General features: G+C 39.9%; 3 protein-coding genes across 3 annotated transcripts; 1 reads left to right on the plus strand and 2 right to left on the minus strand.

The window, feature by feature from the left end:
• Positions 1-2,540: 2,540 nt before the first annotated feature.
• Positions 2,541-6,526, plus strand: lrr1 (leucine rich repeat protein 1; the record flags this gene model as incomplete). The annotated part of the gene is made up of 4 exons (XM_080850025.1): positions 2,541-2,723; positions 3,187-3,285; positions 4,466-5,193; positions 5,907-6,526. 4 exons carry the CDS (start codon positions 2,541-2,543, stop codon positions 6,160-6,162), a joined length of 1,266 nt encoding a protein of 421 aa, XP_080706151.1. The 3' UTR covers positions 6,163-6,526.
• Positions 6,527-6,939: 413 nt separating this feature from the next.
• Positions 6,940-8,869, minus strand: dnaaf2 (dynein axonemal assembly factor 2; the record flags this gene model as incomplete). Its single annotated transcript, XM_080850162.1, has 2 exons — positions 6,940-7,244; positions 7,690-8,869. 2 exons carry the CDS (start codon positions 8,867-8,869, stop codon positions 6,940-6,942), a joined length of 1,485 nt encoding a protein of 494 aa, XP_080706288.1.
• A 315-nt stretch (positions 8,870-9,184) lies between these two features.
• LOC308374842 (kelch domain-containing protein 1) lies at positions 9,185-16,100 on the minus strand. The gene is made up of 13 exons (XM_080850789.1): positions 15,917-16,100; positions 15,693-15,763; positions 15,247-15,364; positions 15,006-15,118; positions 14,644-14,728; positions 14,475-14,558; positions 14,015-14,095; positions 13,813-13,871; positions 13,486-13,595; positions 13,309-13,381; positions 13,053-13,137; positions 11,933-11,985; positions 9,185-9,647 (listed from the first exon to the last, which is right to left on the minus strand). The coding sequence occupies exons 1-13, from the start codon at positions 16,019-16,021 to the stop codon at positions 9,524-9,526; spliced, it is 1,161 nt and encodes a 386-aa protein (XP_080706915.1). The 5' UTR covers positions 16,022-16,100; the 3' UTR covers positions 9,185-9,523.
• Between the last annotated feature and the right edge of the window lie 546 nt (positions 16,101-16,646).

Here is a 16,646-nt window from a genome sequence, read left to right on the forward strand (position 1 = left end):
CTCCTTGACTCAACTTAATTTTCAATGCCTTACATACAATGTAGCTTATTAGTTAATAAATGCAACATACTGCCAAAGCAAGCACCCATATGAAAAGAAAATAGAAAAAGAATTTCTCAAAAACATCAAGATTAAATGGAATTTAGAGATACTTGAAACTTCTACTTGAACCAAATTTCACCTATGGATAAAGGAGGGATCTCAGCAGTTTCAAAAAACACATTTCACATGACAAGAAGACTTTTCAAAGCTGTTTTGGCAAGGGATAGGATTTTTTTTTGTCTATTATGATAAATGTTTACAATAAAGTGCCTTGTCCCATTTTAGTTTCAAACTGTTTCTCGTAAGAGAGTTTAAGAGAAATATCTTCAATTAAATGAATACATAAATTAAACAATAATGAGAATCACATCTAGGTCTCCTGAGTAATCAAAGACCCCCGACTTCCACTAAAGTCATACATATTAGAAGAGTTTGTCATTATATCACTGACATACATTTCATTGCCTTGCTCCTTACCAATAGGGGGGTCAGACAAGGATGGTCCTTGCAGATCTTTTCCCCCACCAAGTGGCTAAAAGAAGAAGTGCAAATAAAGAAATGAGGTAGAAAGCTCATGCTCAAAGAGTACTGTATCTACACATTCTGACATTATCCTTCACACAATAGCTTGGTGCCTTCTTGGTGTCTTCTCTTCTTTCTGAGAACAATATACATATTAGACATGTCAATTGGAACTGATTAAGTGGTTATTTGACTTGTATGTGATTTATGCAAAAACAAAAAAAACTTGGATATGGAATTGTATATCACTGATATAGCAGTTGATCAAGCTAAACTATGAGGGGCTGGAATGTCTAAACATGATTCAGTTTAAAACCAAGGACAGAACATTTCAGGATTGCATAGACCAACCTATAAAAATAAAAATAAAAACTCCCTCTGAGATAGCTTTATCACAGTAGCTGTTTCAACCCTATAGTCTTGAAGAAGATGTCGAGAACATCAAATCATCCATCATTATTGTTTTATTGTGTTTTAGCAAGTCTAGTCTTTTTTTCTACAGTAAATTAACCCTTCAAAGGCTGTCATCACAGATTCGTGTTTAGAACATTGTAGAGTGAATGTTCCAAAGGATACATGGAATTTTAAAATTGTTGAAGCATGCATTCCTTCAATGGAATGTTCAAAACTCAACAGCTGACGAACTAAAGTTCTGTGAATCTAGACACACACCAAAAAAGGGGATCCTGTAGCACTCGCTGATGAAGTATTTTCAAAATCACAAGGTACAGTCATTCCTGGCTCAGAGATTTACACTCCTAAGCCTTTTGAAAAAATAAGCACACTCCTTAGTTGATATTTCACAACAAGGTGTTAAGCCGTGTCATTCACTGTCTATTTCTACAGTAGCATATACAATGCATGACCATGGTTGATACAATACAGAACTTCCATTAGATTTGCACTAAGAGAGGCACAAGGCATGTAAACCAGTGTGGCAGTTGCATTGCAGGAGAAATGTCAAGTTTTGAGTATATAGAAGTTTGTCCTCAGGATAAGGTAAAGTATAGTTACACAAGCATATGAATATGAACATGTCCTGTTTTGAGAAGTGGATACACCCAATGCTGACTGAAAAATAAGTGGGTATACTGCGTATACCTGCGTATACCCTGGACTACAACACTGGCTGCGACCTTCGCGAACGTGCTCGATAGTTCATCATCAAAACATAAAGCAGGGCGAAGACAGTTACACTGCGCATGGGCAGTACTCTTGCTGGCGTAGAGTGGTGGTTCCCACCAAAACAAGGAGCTAGTTCTGAAGTTGTTGACAACCTTAGTAATACAAAAATGACACTGCCTCTCATTTTTACAAATGAGATAAGTATGTGTTAACAATACTATCATCTATCAAGTCTGTGATGTTTCCCGATGTTATGTCAAGGTACAAGTTTGCTAGATAAATAGCCTGGAAGTTCGCTAGCTCAAGGTAACGTTAGCTAGCCAGTCAAGTAAGTTACACTTTGCTTAATGTTTTATTAATTGCACATTGAATATGTGCTAACATTATTGTTATCGTGCGATGTGACTAACTGAATCATATTTAAAGTATGTAGCTGAACGTGTAATGCTTGACAAGCTAATGTAGCTGATGTCAATCTGTATTGTGTGCATGGGCACTTTCCGAGCTAGTTGATGTCTGCAGCGTAGCTACGTGGAAATTATCCGTATAGTGATTGATGGACAAACCACCTCAATGGCAGTAGCCGTACTCAAAGTACTAAAAGAGGAAGAAGCTCATTTTGTCTAGTTTTAATCACAGAGCAGTTCTATAGGGTCTTGCGTAAAAGTTACATCATGGATTTCAGTGTTTTGTTTTTCTTTATGGGGTTGGCATTTGAATGTTACCAGTTATCAGAGCACGGCCCTACCACACCAGTGAAATCATTAGTCACTTCTGTTGACGTTGCAGGTTTTGAAAACTTTTGGGAGACGTGATTCACGTAGAACTTTGGAACCTCATTCTTTGGTACGATGAAGCTTCAGTGCGATGTCGAAGTGATCAATCGGATGCTGCCTTCGTTTGGGATGAAAAGTCGATGCAAAGGAGCAAGGGCAGTGTTGTCTATTGGGAGACACGTAGACAAGACAACGCAAAGAACTGGCATCTATCTGTTGGTCTGTACAGCTAAAGACAGAGCTGGCTCAAAATATAAGGTCTGTGACCTTTAAGTCTTTTATTTTTTTTAACTGTTGGCCTATATTTTACAGCAGAGTCTAATATTGCTACTTTGTGACTGCCTGAATGTTGATTGTTTTCACATGTTAGTTAGCATGCCCCTCTGTTTTTTAAATGTAAAAATCATGCCTTCTAACTAGGTACACTGAAGTTGCATGACACAATTCACATGATTCCCAAAAACATAGTTCTGTAGTCACGGTAGCTAGATCACTGGTAAACTTGGCAAAAGATTGCTGATGTGAAATATGACAACTTGTGAATACATGTGTACAGATTTAATTAAACTCTTTGACAAATTCTGGTATATTAATTTCAATATGAATGAATGTACATCGTCCAAAAAGGTATAGTAAAGCATTGGTTACCAAATGCCTGAAGGTGAATTATTCCTGTTGAAATGTCCCATGCCTAATCTGATGTCTCATCTGGATTCAATAGCTGAAGGAGAACATCGAGAAGTTCTTTACAATGTTCATGGATGAAGGCAAAGCGACTGTCAGACTTAAAGAACCTGCTGTGGATATCTGTTTAAGCAAGGTAAGGCATTTTCCCATCCACACTGCACTAATGGAACACATTACCCCCTCTGTGTTTGATTAAAGAAGAGTCTAAATGGAAAAGAACAGATGCAAGTGCAATGACTCATTGTGACATTTCATCATCATCATCATCATCATCAGCATCATCATCATTGATGTTAGGGCTTTAGGGTTTATTTCCTCATAGTGAATAGAGGATAATGTTATTGCAACATTTCTACTTTCAACAGAGACTCGTGGTGTGGTTACATTCTTGTCTTTGTTTCTGTTACCTGCACGTTGTCCCCTCGTTCCTGTAAACAAGGGCATGGCACGTAGCAGTTCACAACCCCCCTCTCTCGTGTGATTCCAGTTCTGCTGCCTTTTTTAAACGGGGCTTCTTTTCCGGTACGGGGCATGTAACAACAGGTCCTTCAAAAAGAATAAGACATGAACTGTGATGCATTCAGACAGCGGAATCCGTGGCTTAGTCAGTGTGAGCTGGAGCTGTGGCTGAGCTCCACTGACCTTTCACCCAGTTCCTGCATGCGTGTTTGGGTCCTGTCACTGGTGCCGGCAATAGCCCTGGCATTTTCACGTTACGCTCCAGCATCAGTGCCCTGGAGGACTTTTTCTAAGTGCTAAGGCATTGGTAGTTTATTAGAGGGGTGTGAGCACAGACGTTGGTGTGGAAATCTCCCTGTAATTTATCTATTCCCACAAGTATTCAGAGGATTATTGTAGTCTTGTAGGGTGCAGTTTGTGCTCTGTAACTCTTTTTCTTTGATGCAGTTGTATCCATCAGACACAAGGTAATTTGCATCTCTTTATCGGATGTTACTGTACACTAAGGGATTTAGATGATGATACCCTTGAGTTTAAATAGTATATACTGTTAAGTTTTTCCAGTTTTTATTATAGACTGCAACCCTGCTTGCTGTTTGGAAAGGTGATTGCCATGTTGATATAGAAGGGAAAGGTGTGCTGTGAACCTCTTAAATTACTACATAGTTAAAAGGTCATACACTGCATACAATCCGAACAATGCATGATGTCTTTCATTTGTCGTTTGAGAAAAAACGGACATGGTATACATGGCACCTTCAGTTCTCAATTTTTTTTTTACCTTTTGTATTGCTAAGTACTTCATTTTTGTGCAAAAAACGTAAGCAACATTGTTGTGACATTTATTTCCCAAGGCTGATGCCAACAGTCTCAAAAACTTCCTCTCCGCTGCACGCCTGGCTCACAGAGGAAGTGATGCAGACACCATGCCTCTCTCCACCCTGACGCCGGTCCGCGCCCGCGATGTTGAAAAGCCCAAGAAGAAGCTTGTCGTCATTTCCAAGAAAGACTACCCACTCACCTCCAACTTCCCCTACTCTCTCGAGCAGCTGCAAGTGTCCTACTGCAAGCTCTCCCGTGTGGACATGCGCATGCTCTCACTCAAGCTGCTCCGCAAGCTGGACCTCAGCCATAACCACATCAAGAAGCTGCCCGCCACCATTGGCGACCTGAGCTCGCTCGTGGAGCTGGTGCTTCACAACAATCACCTGGAGACCTTCAGCCCAGCCCTCTGTCTCTCCAGCCTCCAGCGCACACTCCAGCACCTGGACCTCAGCCAGAACCGCCTCCAGGCCCTACCCACCGGGTTCTCCCAGCTGAGGGAACTGGTCAACCTAAAGCTGGACGATAACAAGCTCGCGAGCCTGCCCTTCCGCTTCGGGCAGCTGTCGAAGCTACGCTTCCTCTCTGCTGCGCACAACCAGCTGGCGGTTCTGCCCAGTGACTTCCGGAAGCTGTCATTGGATAACCTGGACCTGTTTGGCAACCCGTTTACACACCCCAATCCTTTTGACCACACCATTCAGCTCAAGTTCCCTCTCACGCTGCAGGAACTGGCTTCCAGGGCTGTAGTAAATCTCAGGTAAGGACACAGGTACTCAGAAAACTCAAGGTTGCGGTGTCTTATTGTATTCTTGTTTAAATGTAAGATCTCCTTTTAACACATGATCCACATGTACATGTAATTTGTTCATCATGCAAATGTGTTATGAAAACATGAGTCTAAAGTTAAGGTTTCATATTTTTGATGACTATATAGAAATATGAATTAACCGTTTGAAGACAGGACATGCCTCTAGGAAGATGGTGCTCAGTTTTACAGTAGATTTTATCAGGCAGGTCTGGTCTTTCTGGTTTGGCTTCTGCAGTGACACTGTGTGGTGTAGTTTGATTGATGCCTTTAGTCCTTTGAATAAAGACAGCTTACTGTTTTCTCTTGAGGCCACCCTTAAAAATATGTTGGCCACTGTCCAATCCTATGCAAGCAACCACAACTAAAGCACAGTATTCCAAAACGGTTTGCAATTGAATTAATGATACAAAACCGACAATACATCAGTGATTTTCTCTAGCAATGCACTACTTTTTTTGATGTTTTGCGGGTAGTTCCGGAATTACTAATATGTGACGGTTCTGAAAAGCTTGACAGGCACAGCAACACCAAGCGGGGCACGATAGCGAAGGGTCAGTCGGTTGGGTTACGGCAAACCAACACAATTTTAAGGATGACCACAGTTGTTATAAAAACCTAGTACCAATGACTTAATAATAAAACACCTTGTTTTCATGTCACAGAATCCCGTATGGACCTCAAAGCATCCCTTTCCACTTGTGCCCCGAGCTGGACGCTGCCAAGGTGTGTGACTGCGGCCGTGCCTGCCTCGACTCCTTCATCCAGACCTCAGTCAGCATGAACCTTCACCTGGTCTCCCACACGGTGGTCCTGGTGGACGACATGGGTGGCACAGAGGCGCCCGTGCAGCGCCACTTCTGCTCGCTCATGTGCTACTGCGAGTTCCTTGACAACTGCGTGCAGCGAGGGGTCAGATGACATTTTTTTAATTCAAAGCAGTTGATTCAGCTGGACCTTTTTTCATTTTTGGGGCAGCTAGCCAGCGTGGTGATATCCCCCTATTTGGACATTGACATGGGAGGGTGTCTCAACGCTGTGATTTTTAACACTGGCCCTTGACGTTAAGTTTTTTTTTTGTCCACACTTATGTCCACCACTCACGTTCCACTATTAAGAGGTCAGAATTTAGAGGGTGAAGTGGCGACTGGTGGTCGAATGTTTTCAGTATGTCTGTATGTATGACGTCTGTTTGTTTGAAGGTAGGGTGCACTTAGAACTGAAATGAAGCACTCCATAATCATACTTGTGTGGAACGAGAACACTTTTTTTTTTACTTGTTGTAATGAATTACATGCTTGAATGAATATTGAATTTCAAATAAATATAAAACAATATATTCTTTGACTGAAAAAGTTCTCTATAGTCATTTAGCAGACATATTTAACATGTAGGTGTGAACCAGAAGGATGGAACAACTGCGAAACAAACTTTGAAGAAATAATGCTAAATTAAAGCCAATATTGTTACTTGACCTTCTGGGGAAGCTGAAAATAATAGCCTAAACATCACAGGCCTTGCTTGCAAGTTGACAGTTCTTGTTAAATCATCAGACTCAAAGGAAATCTTGCCATAAACATGCTTTAAAATTACGGCAGTCCCTCCCTTTATAGGGTAGAATTATGAAACAAAATTACTTGGAGATGAAAGTATAAACATCAGATCGGCTCGCTAAATTGATTCAAGTGTCTCAGTATTTCAGTCCAGCTCATACAGAAGGGAGTTCTGAAACACAAAAGCAGAGGATGTCGTGTGATCGCTGATGATTACCTCAGTCCCGTCTTCTGGGTTTATCTCTCGCAGAACTGCTGATGGCTGCTTTGGTCTAGTGCCACTGCAGCTCTGCTCTTCAGGCAAGTCATCCTCTTCCTCTGCTACAGAAACCATTTCACTGAATCGTACGGTCTTTTTGGCCTGTACATAGGTTAGTGTGTCCACCTGTGAACCTGAGTCCTCTTGTTCCTCATCTTCCGTGGTGGACTCGTCTGTACTCTGTGTTTCTTCTTGAGCAGGGCAATTGTCAGGGATCTTTTTCAGTGTGTCCTCTACTAATGAGTTTGCTGTAGCAGCTATGAATGTTTCCACCTTCAAAGCATTGTTACAACATCAATAAAAAAGGTATTCATTCAAAAGACATACATGGCTACCTGAGGAAACGTAATGATAAACTGCTTACCTCCTCCTTTGTGGTTCTTGTTTCGTGTACTGACTCCCCTTCAGTATTATCTGTGAAAGATTCAGCACTGGTAAAGTCAGGTGGCAGTGGGGTATCCTCTTGGACATCTGAGGAAGATGAACGCCATTCTTCCTCATGCAGCCTTAGCTCTGGCAGCCTGCTGCAGTCTGGAACATTTACATTGTCTACACTCAGAAAATCTAAGCCAGGCTGTTCAGAATCAGTTTCAAAGCATGTGTGCTCGTGTGTCTGTAGGCTATTTTCAGTTGTACTCGTTTTCTCTGGCTCTTCTTCAGCGCTTGGCCCATTAAGCTGTTCCTTTGCGTCATCAACAAGTTCAGGACTCTCTGCTGTCAGCAGAGGCTCTTTTAGTTGCAGAACAGGCAAGGTGACAACCAGCTGTTTCTTTTGCTTATTGAACTTGGCCTGTCCTTTGTTTTCATCCACAGGGTAGGCCAAGTCTAGTTCTAGCATATATGCAGGTTTACTGGATTTCAAAACAATCTGTTTTGCTGTTACATCCAAATCAGCATCTGCCGCAGATTTGAGCAATGGCAGATCAATGGCAATAACTATTTCTCTGGGGCGTGGACTGGGTGCAGAGTCTCTAGAGCACCTGTAGTCTTGTAAATCAACGACTGACCTGTATTTTACAGTGTAATGCGGTTCTGTGGGTTGCTTCTCTGAACTGCAAGTTTCTACGGCTTTAGTAGGTTTAGTTTGTGTTGACTGATCACCAGACGAGTTCCTTTTAACATTGCTTAATGTTGATGAAGTCTCGGCTTTGTCATACGGGTAAGGGAATGCGAGGGGGTCGTCTTTGTCCGTATCATTTTGTTTACATGGTAGTCCAGATGTGGCCCTCCGTATCACAGCTGCATGTGGCACACCTTTGTATTTTGTCCTGAGAATTTTCGTGTTCTTTCTGTCCAGCTTGACCTTGAGAGACTCTTGTATCCCATCAATCGCTGTACTGTCGACAAGTTCCATGAATCTCGCATTTCTACTTGCCATGTGGAGTGTGTCGGGATGAAAAACGACATCATATAGCATGTGCTTGTTTCCATTCGAATCCACATCGGGTCTTCCTGGTGCTAGACTGTATGGAAGTGACCAGTGCAGACCTCTTCTTCCATCCTCACCGCCACCGGCTTTACACTCTGCGGTTCTGATTAACTCATTTGAACAGATATTGATGAAGCACTTCTGCTTACCGTCGCTGGTTTTAAGGACACGAAAAGGCTTCGGATGGACGAACTGAACGTCCATGCCCCTCTCCTGCTCCAACTGTTTTATTTCCTCCTCGTATTTTTTCTTGTTTTCTGGATTTGAAATTTCGTCAGCGTAGTCATGTAACAGTTTTCGAAAAGTTTCATCCTTCAAAGCTTTGCCCAGACGGCTCATTTCGTCTGATGTCAGATTCATGTCTTCAAGTTTAGAGCCAAATTCCATTGTGGTAAGGAAACGCTAGCTACTTAGCTGCCGTTGGCCTATGCTTAAGTCAAGCAAGATCAAATCAATTAAAACAAAAAAGTCGATCACCACAATAAATCGGTTACCAGGTACTTAGCTTATATGATAACGTTTATGTTTTTATGTCGGTATTTCTACCACCACCAAAGTAACTGGTCAGGCTAGGCAATGTTAGCAAGCTTCCTAACGTAAACAAAAGTTCACTGTTGTGGTTACCATGGCAATATGAACACGCTCCCAAGTCACTTTGGTAACATTAAAATGTTCCATGAAAAAAGAACGTATTTCTTCCCATCAATGTCATATGAACATGTTATGAAACAAAAAGATACATACCTTCCTGAAATAGCTAGTAAGCACTTTATAATAAATTCAGCCAAGAGTAGAATGTATAAAATAAATGGTAAACATTTTAAATTGTTGAAACAATACAAAAAATTGTACATGTACATTTACGAGCTTGAATGTGCATATGCTCCATCTTCTAAAGGGTAGGCTTCTAGGCTTCAGTGCTGCACAACAAAAAAGAGCTTTGTATCTCTTGATTTAGTGTGACAGAAATGTTCTGCAATAGCTGGACAGTGGCTCATTGGGGCCATGGTAGGCTATATGGCTCATATCAAAACTGGTAGCCTACAATATTGCTGGTCTAAAAAAAGCAGTCCTTTTTTTCACCGCTCCCTTTAGTTTTGTTGGTAAACAAGGAAGTTCTTTCTGAAACACTGTAGAGTTTTTGGCAATGAAGTCTTCACATAACCTAAAACAACAAAGATTTACAAGTTCAAAACATCAGATAATAATTGAGTTTATACAATGTAAATAATACTACATCATGATACCATAAGGTGACCAGACGTCCCCGGTTTCCGGGGACAGTCCCCGTTTTTGGTGGCCTGTCCCCGGCTGGAGCTGTCCCCGGAAATGTCCCCGGTTTTCACAGATAGACCCGGGATAGAAATTAAAAATTAAAAAAGAAAACAATGACCAAAACGTTTAGTTTCGTAGCCTACACGCCACAGGCTCAATCAAGCCAGCCAGCAGCCAGGGCAGCAAGCTCTCGCTCGGAGCTCAAAGATCTAGAATGACCGTCTTTTTAGTATTTTGATTGGTGGAGCGCGGTAGAATCTTTGCTCTTTTTTTTATTTAGAAAGAGATCGCGTTCACTCATTCATTCAGCCAGCTAGTTCTGACAATACGAGTACAACAAGATAGGATAGCATTGGGATAGGTTAGTGTCATTGTTTATCATCTATGTCATATATTATTTAACTCATGATCTACATATTTAACCCATGATCTACAGTAATCATATTATTTAACCTATGATCTACAATTTGCAACAATGTGTGTGTTAAGCAGCAGCGATCTGTTGGTCAGATGTCAGTCACATCTGTAGACTTGCTAACTAACTTTGTTAACTTTTTAACATTAGCAGTGATACTAGCTACAGTACTATGATATTTCAGTTTCACTAGTCTGGGTTACTACTTAGAGGTAGTTGGCAACTTGACATTAAATGAAACCACTTGAAAGCTGAGGAGTGCGGATTTACATTAATCACAAACCGTATAGCTATTCTATCTCTGTCTGGGTGGCTCCGGGAACGTTGGTTTAAAAGCCGCACAACCACTCTTCCCTGCCATCAATTTTGTTGTAGGCTTTAGATACAGCCTGGTTGAACACGAACGTTTTCGTTTTATAGCCTATTGTATCAACATACGTTTTCAAATAGCCCTGGGCCAGGCTGTCAGATGTCTATTTTATCACTATAACATATACTCAAAATCGGAAGAATATTTTTTTCTTTGTCAAGTTTAGTCAAACTGCTGATGTTATGGCAGTGGGTTGCGTTCAAGATGAGGAAGCAAAAACAGTCTCATCAGTTCAATTTTAAGCAGGAGGTTAAAACATTTGCTAAAATATGAGTTATGTGCTTAGGCTACAGAGATTTTCATGTAGCCTAGAGTAAGGGTAGGACTACATTACCTAAAAAACTAAAACAAAAAACATATGTTCTTGTGGTGGTCTCTTAAAAGACACTAATGAAATGTGTTTTTCCCCACATTAACTTCACATATTCTGCATTAACAAAGATGTCAACTGGAAATGTGCCACAGAACTTCAGATCTCCCCCCTTCACCTTGACATTGCTTGGATTTTTTTTAACTGAAATTGTATTTTGAATCTTTTTGTTTGTTTGTTTCTTAAATCACTTTTGGTATAGTAATACCTAAAAAACAATTCCAAAGATCATGGAGTGTATGGGCTTAATCTGTATTTTCATTGTTCCAGCTGATTACACAGAATATAGGAATACACTGCATTTAGTTTCCTCAATGGCCTTAACATGTTCTATGCTGGAAAAACATACACCTGACACCCATATGTGCAGACCAGTCACTTATCAGCCAAGCACAGAGGTAAGGCCTACTGCAAGGAAGCTTGAGTCAACGAGGTTCTTATCACAAAAAATTGGTTCTAATTATCTGGCAAAAGGTTGTTACCTTTACTACTCTTCATTTCAGCCACTTTGTGATTAGTTTTAAGATAAATACTCTTTGTTTGACACTTCCCCTTGCAATTTACAAGAACAAGGGTAAGGTAAACTGCTTTATGAAAAAGGGCCCAGCCAGTGTCCCCGTTTTTCCGTTTACAAAGACAAAAACTTTACGTTTTGGAGGTATTAACGTATTTGAACTGAAATTGTCCCCGGATTTTGTCTCAGAAATCTGGTCACCTTATGATACCACATGTACACAATACCATCACATTCAAACAATATGAGCAAGAAACACCTTTCTGGAGTAACCTGGTGATGATTACAACTCCACGACACTAACTTTATGGGTCACCGTATCCAATGTGAGAAAAGCAAACCCTAAATGTTTTGGTAAGTAGGCTTCTGAATACTGTATACTAAATATGATTCCCTTTCTCCCTAAATTTAGTTTGTTTTACACGGATTCATAAATATTTGATTGGAAGTTCATAACCACACCATTAGTCAGTGTGCCACCACAGTAATTATATTGATTACACTACCTTAGAAGGGGATACGGTTGGGTTTGGAAGATGAGTGCATCATTGCAATGGCCCTATGTAAAGAAAAACAATATTATTTTAAAATAATGAATTAACACAAAGGCCGAATCTCCATTCTTCCCCTTGCCCCTTTTGCTTTGTCTTGTCTTTGTCTTAACCCTAGCACTTGCAAGTGTAAGGGCCAAGGGCTGAAAACTTTCCCCTATGAAATGAGACGCCACTCGGTTTCGGGTACGTCACTTGGCGTCGCTGGATAATACAGGATGGTATAATACAGGATGTCTTCAAACAAGTGCTGTCATTCACAGATATCAAACAGAGTTCGCGGATAAGTTATCTGTAGACATGCGTGACTGTATGAGCTATGAAACTAGCGATTTAAAAAAAGTTTAAATTATGGTTGCAAATATATATACGACTGTATAGAGCACAAAACTAGACTGTCGTAATTGTTTTGTGGACGGTACATGTAAAGCACGGATCGATGTCTCCAAAGCAAGTGCTGTCATTCACAGATATCAAACGTAATTCGTGGATAATAAAGTTATCTGTACATATGCATGGAGTCAGGCTAGTCCTAGCAAGCTACCATATAATCCAATGAAGTGGTGGCATACGCGCTAATTGTAACCTAAAACTACCGTTTGAAGTCTTCAGTTAAGACCTAAAATACTATGCATAGTTCGTGTAGCACATTTCAGATCAAACCGAGTCATTATAAACATATAAAAAGTTGTGTAGATAGTTGTATAGATAAAATATTCCTCGCTTCAATCAGCCATTTTTTTTAAAAAAATTCCCGAGCTGGTTTCGCTGTGTGCTCTGGGATAGCCCTTGGAGGAGCAAGGTAGCTCTCCGATCAGCTTAAAAACGAGGGCCATACACCACTTAATCTTACCCCTTAATCTTGATCAAATTGGGTATTGAGACACCACTAGCTCTCACATGAACGCGCAACTTCAAGGGTAAAGATAAGGGGTAAGGGGAAGTATTGAGATTGGGCCAAAAAGATCACAATCTTCATAATATCACAATATGTGTTAGTATTTACTACTTGTGACCTATAAAGGATGTACAAGTTTGGACATAAAAGTATTTCAAAGAAGGCTTGGATACCCACAGTGTCCACAAGAAGGATGTAGTCACGACTTCCTCCAAATACAATGACGTCAGAGTCCCTGCCCACGCATGCAGTGTGCCACAACCTGAAATTTAAAAGAAAAGTGGTAATGCAGAATGCCTCAAAGAGTTTGCGGAGTGCCCCATTTTCCAAAATTACCCTTTTAAATCCACAGCAGTAATGTCAATGGGACCATGTGTAGATATAAAGGTAGTTCACTTAAATGTTTTACAAACTGCCTGGTCTTTTCAACTACCTTGGCTTATCCTTGTATGGGTGATCCAGCTCCTTCCATTTTTTTGTCTCAACATCAAACACCCAGCCATCACCTGTTTACGATAAATTCAATGCATGTATTAACCACCATATTTACAAATATTATGTATTTGGTGAGGTAACATCAACTCAAGATGTTTCATAGCCGTTTACTCACTCATAGGTTTGCAGTCAACACTCAGTCCCCCAAACAGGAACAGTGATTTGTCTGACACTGCTGTGAGGGTATGCCATGAGCGACCCACAGGAAGAGCAGAGATAGGTGTACTACAAATGAAATAAATTGTGTATCAGTTATTTATTATCGGTTATTTGTCCTGTCTTGCAGCACCACAGTTGTAAGTGAACTATTATATGTAATAGTGAATAATGAGTAATTTTTCAACATACTTCGGCACAGACTAATTATTGTGCATAGATCTGAGAGAGAACAGTAGGTCAGTGACATTATCAACTGAGCCATGAGATGAAATGTCAGCCTTACATTTCAGACCAAGTCCAAGATTCCAGATCTAGGCAGTGGATGTCACTTGTTCGTGTCTCCTGCAAACAATAAAAAGGGTGGGGGGATCAACATCTCCCAGAAATGTACCTACAGTGCTAATGATATTACGTTTTTACGGTTTGGTTGTATGCAACTATTTAAAGGATACAGCTGCATACTGTTTATAGAAGTGACCACTCACCATGACTCTGCCTCCACAAATGTACCCTTTCCTTCCCAGAATAGCACTCGCATGTGCTGCTCTTGGGGCAGGTAGATGACCCTGTCAGACAAAAAAGGACATGTCACACTGGCCTACTCTAAACTTAAAAGCAAAACCCAAATATATGTTGGTCATTTTATGTTATATCCTATATAGATGTATTTTACATATCTATAACTGTGAACATATAAACTATGCAAAACCACATACATTTTAAACAATTACATTAGATGTACAGTACAGAAGAAAACGGAAAATACTCATATTGTGATTTCTCATAATATGATTCATTATAACAATAATTCATGTTGTACACAATATGATTATATTCCATTTTCTTCCGTTCTGTACATCTTATATAATTGTTTTAAATGTCTGTGGTTTTGCATTGTAGATCAAATGATGTACATCGTAATGCAGTGCCCAAATAAGATCTTACAAAAGCGCGTGGTTGACTCCAGTTGTTTGTTCGTGGATCAAACACATGAACTTCATTATTCCATCCCCAAAAAACATCTTCCATCTGAAATGTATGTACATTTTACTGAAAGCATTGACTCAGTTCAATCTGAAATTTCACCTTGTAAATTAAAGTTCTTTGAACTTACCCATGAAGCCTCATCTATGATAAAGTTTCTGGAGCCGTTGAGCTCACTCAGGACCTTGTGACCATAACCACCGAAGTAGATGACCCTGAAAAAGTATATCAATCCATCAAGTCAATAATTGTAAAGGAAACTCCAGGGCATAATTGTGGTTCACAACAATAAGTGCTGAAAAGAAGTAAACAAAGTTCAAAGGATCACAGCCATTCAAGACCTTGCCTATACCTTTGGAATTGTGGAATGCTTTGGAATGAATGCTATGCTTTGAATGTTTGGTAGAGGGGGTAAATGCACCTGGACGGTTCTGCTGTTTTGGAGAAAGAATTGCAGTAGAAAGAACAAAACATCTGGCAAGCCTGTCTTACTTGTCTTTATGAACCCAACAGGACAGTTTATCTCTGGGAGAAGGCACTGAACCAGATTCATGTTTTCTCTTCTTCCAAGTGTATTTTCTATCCAAGAGGTTTACAGAGTAAAGCTAGAGAAAGAAAACAAAAGCACATTATAATAAAGACCACATGCCCTATAGGACCTTGGGAGTAAACAGATGATAATAAATCATTCTAAAGTAGTCGTTATTAGAATGCTAGTAGAATGTCAACTTACCTCATTTGTCTGGCCATCATCACAGCAACCCCCAAATATGAACATTTCCCCACTGAGTGAGCATCCACACATGCCTGACATGGATGGTGGGATATCTCCCGCCATGGAGGCAATTTCCCTGTACATGAATATGTGTATTTTTATTGACAACACTAGCACATGAAGTCATAAGCCACAAACCAAATGTTTTAGTCTAGCCTTAGTATTATCGTGGGTTTTACAAGAAAATCCTTTTTCTAGATGCAATTTTATGATTGAACAAAGCCAGTCATCCAATAAATCATTACATAGTTTTCAGTGTATGCAGATATTGATAAGATATAGAAAAAATATATACAGTTTTATGGGTTACCTACATTTTCTTGTAGGTAAATATCTCATATGAGTTTATAAAATACAAAAGGTTGCAGAAATAGAACACACTTTTCTTAGAAACGTCATCTTACCAAACACCACTATCCAAGTCATACAACCAGATTTCATCATTTGGAAGGAAGATTTCATGTTCAGCAATTGACTATAAAAAAAGAACAAATGAAAGTTACGCAACTTGATGATGATATCCAAAGGGCTTAACATGTCGATATATATTGTATTCAGCATTTAATTCTGTAACGGTTGTCGATATTGGCAAGGCTATTCTATAACAATTGACACGTCTTTTCCTCACCACGTATCCCCCCCAAACGTAGAGAAAATTGCCCTCTACAACAGCTGTGTGACCGCTTCTTTCTCGGGCCACGAGCTCCTCACGATAGTCTCCTCCCGGTTCCATAAATTTCAACTTATATTTCTGTTATATTCCATGAATAAGAACGGGCTATTTGCCAAGAAAACAAGTCGCCTACAGTCGAATGATTTGACAGGTCAAAACAAATAGGACTAGGAGGATATTTAGATAGCCTACCGAGACAAGGGAAGTGGAAAAGTCGGGGTGTTCGAAAAATGACATGCGCCCTTAGAGAGCAATTTCCCCAGTTACAGCAGTGTAACTAATCGATTTGTATTTTTTTCTTTTTCCATGTGCCTAATCAGAATAACTGGTGGCTTTAAAAATAAGATGTAATACTTTTAGTTTTATGAAAACTTTTATTTTGAAACATGTCCCACCCTCATTCTGGTCAAAACCAATGAAAACAATGTTGACAAAGATATTATATTTCACAGATACATTACCAGTCATTACTGGTCTTTTTATATTCAAGAACAACTATCAAATGGTCTAAAGTTAAGTTTCTTTAATTTTGTCAACTGATCCATCTGGTTAAAACATAACATATGAAAAAAGACAATCTGAAAAAGTTCCTACCATGGTCTTCTTGATAAAGAGCACAGAGAGCGTACTCAGAAATATGATTTTAAAGGTAGCCCCAAGGTCTGGCAATTGGCAAAAATGCATC

The sequence above is a fragment of the Sprattus sprattus genome (assembly GCF_963457725.1).
Source record: "Sprattus sprattus genome assembly, chromosome: 13".
NCBI lineage: Eukaryota > Metazoa > Chordata > Actinopteri > Clupeiformes > Clupeidae > Sprattus > Sprattus sprattus.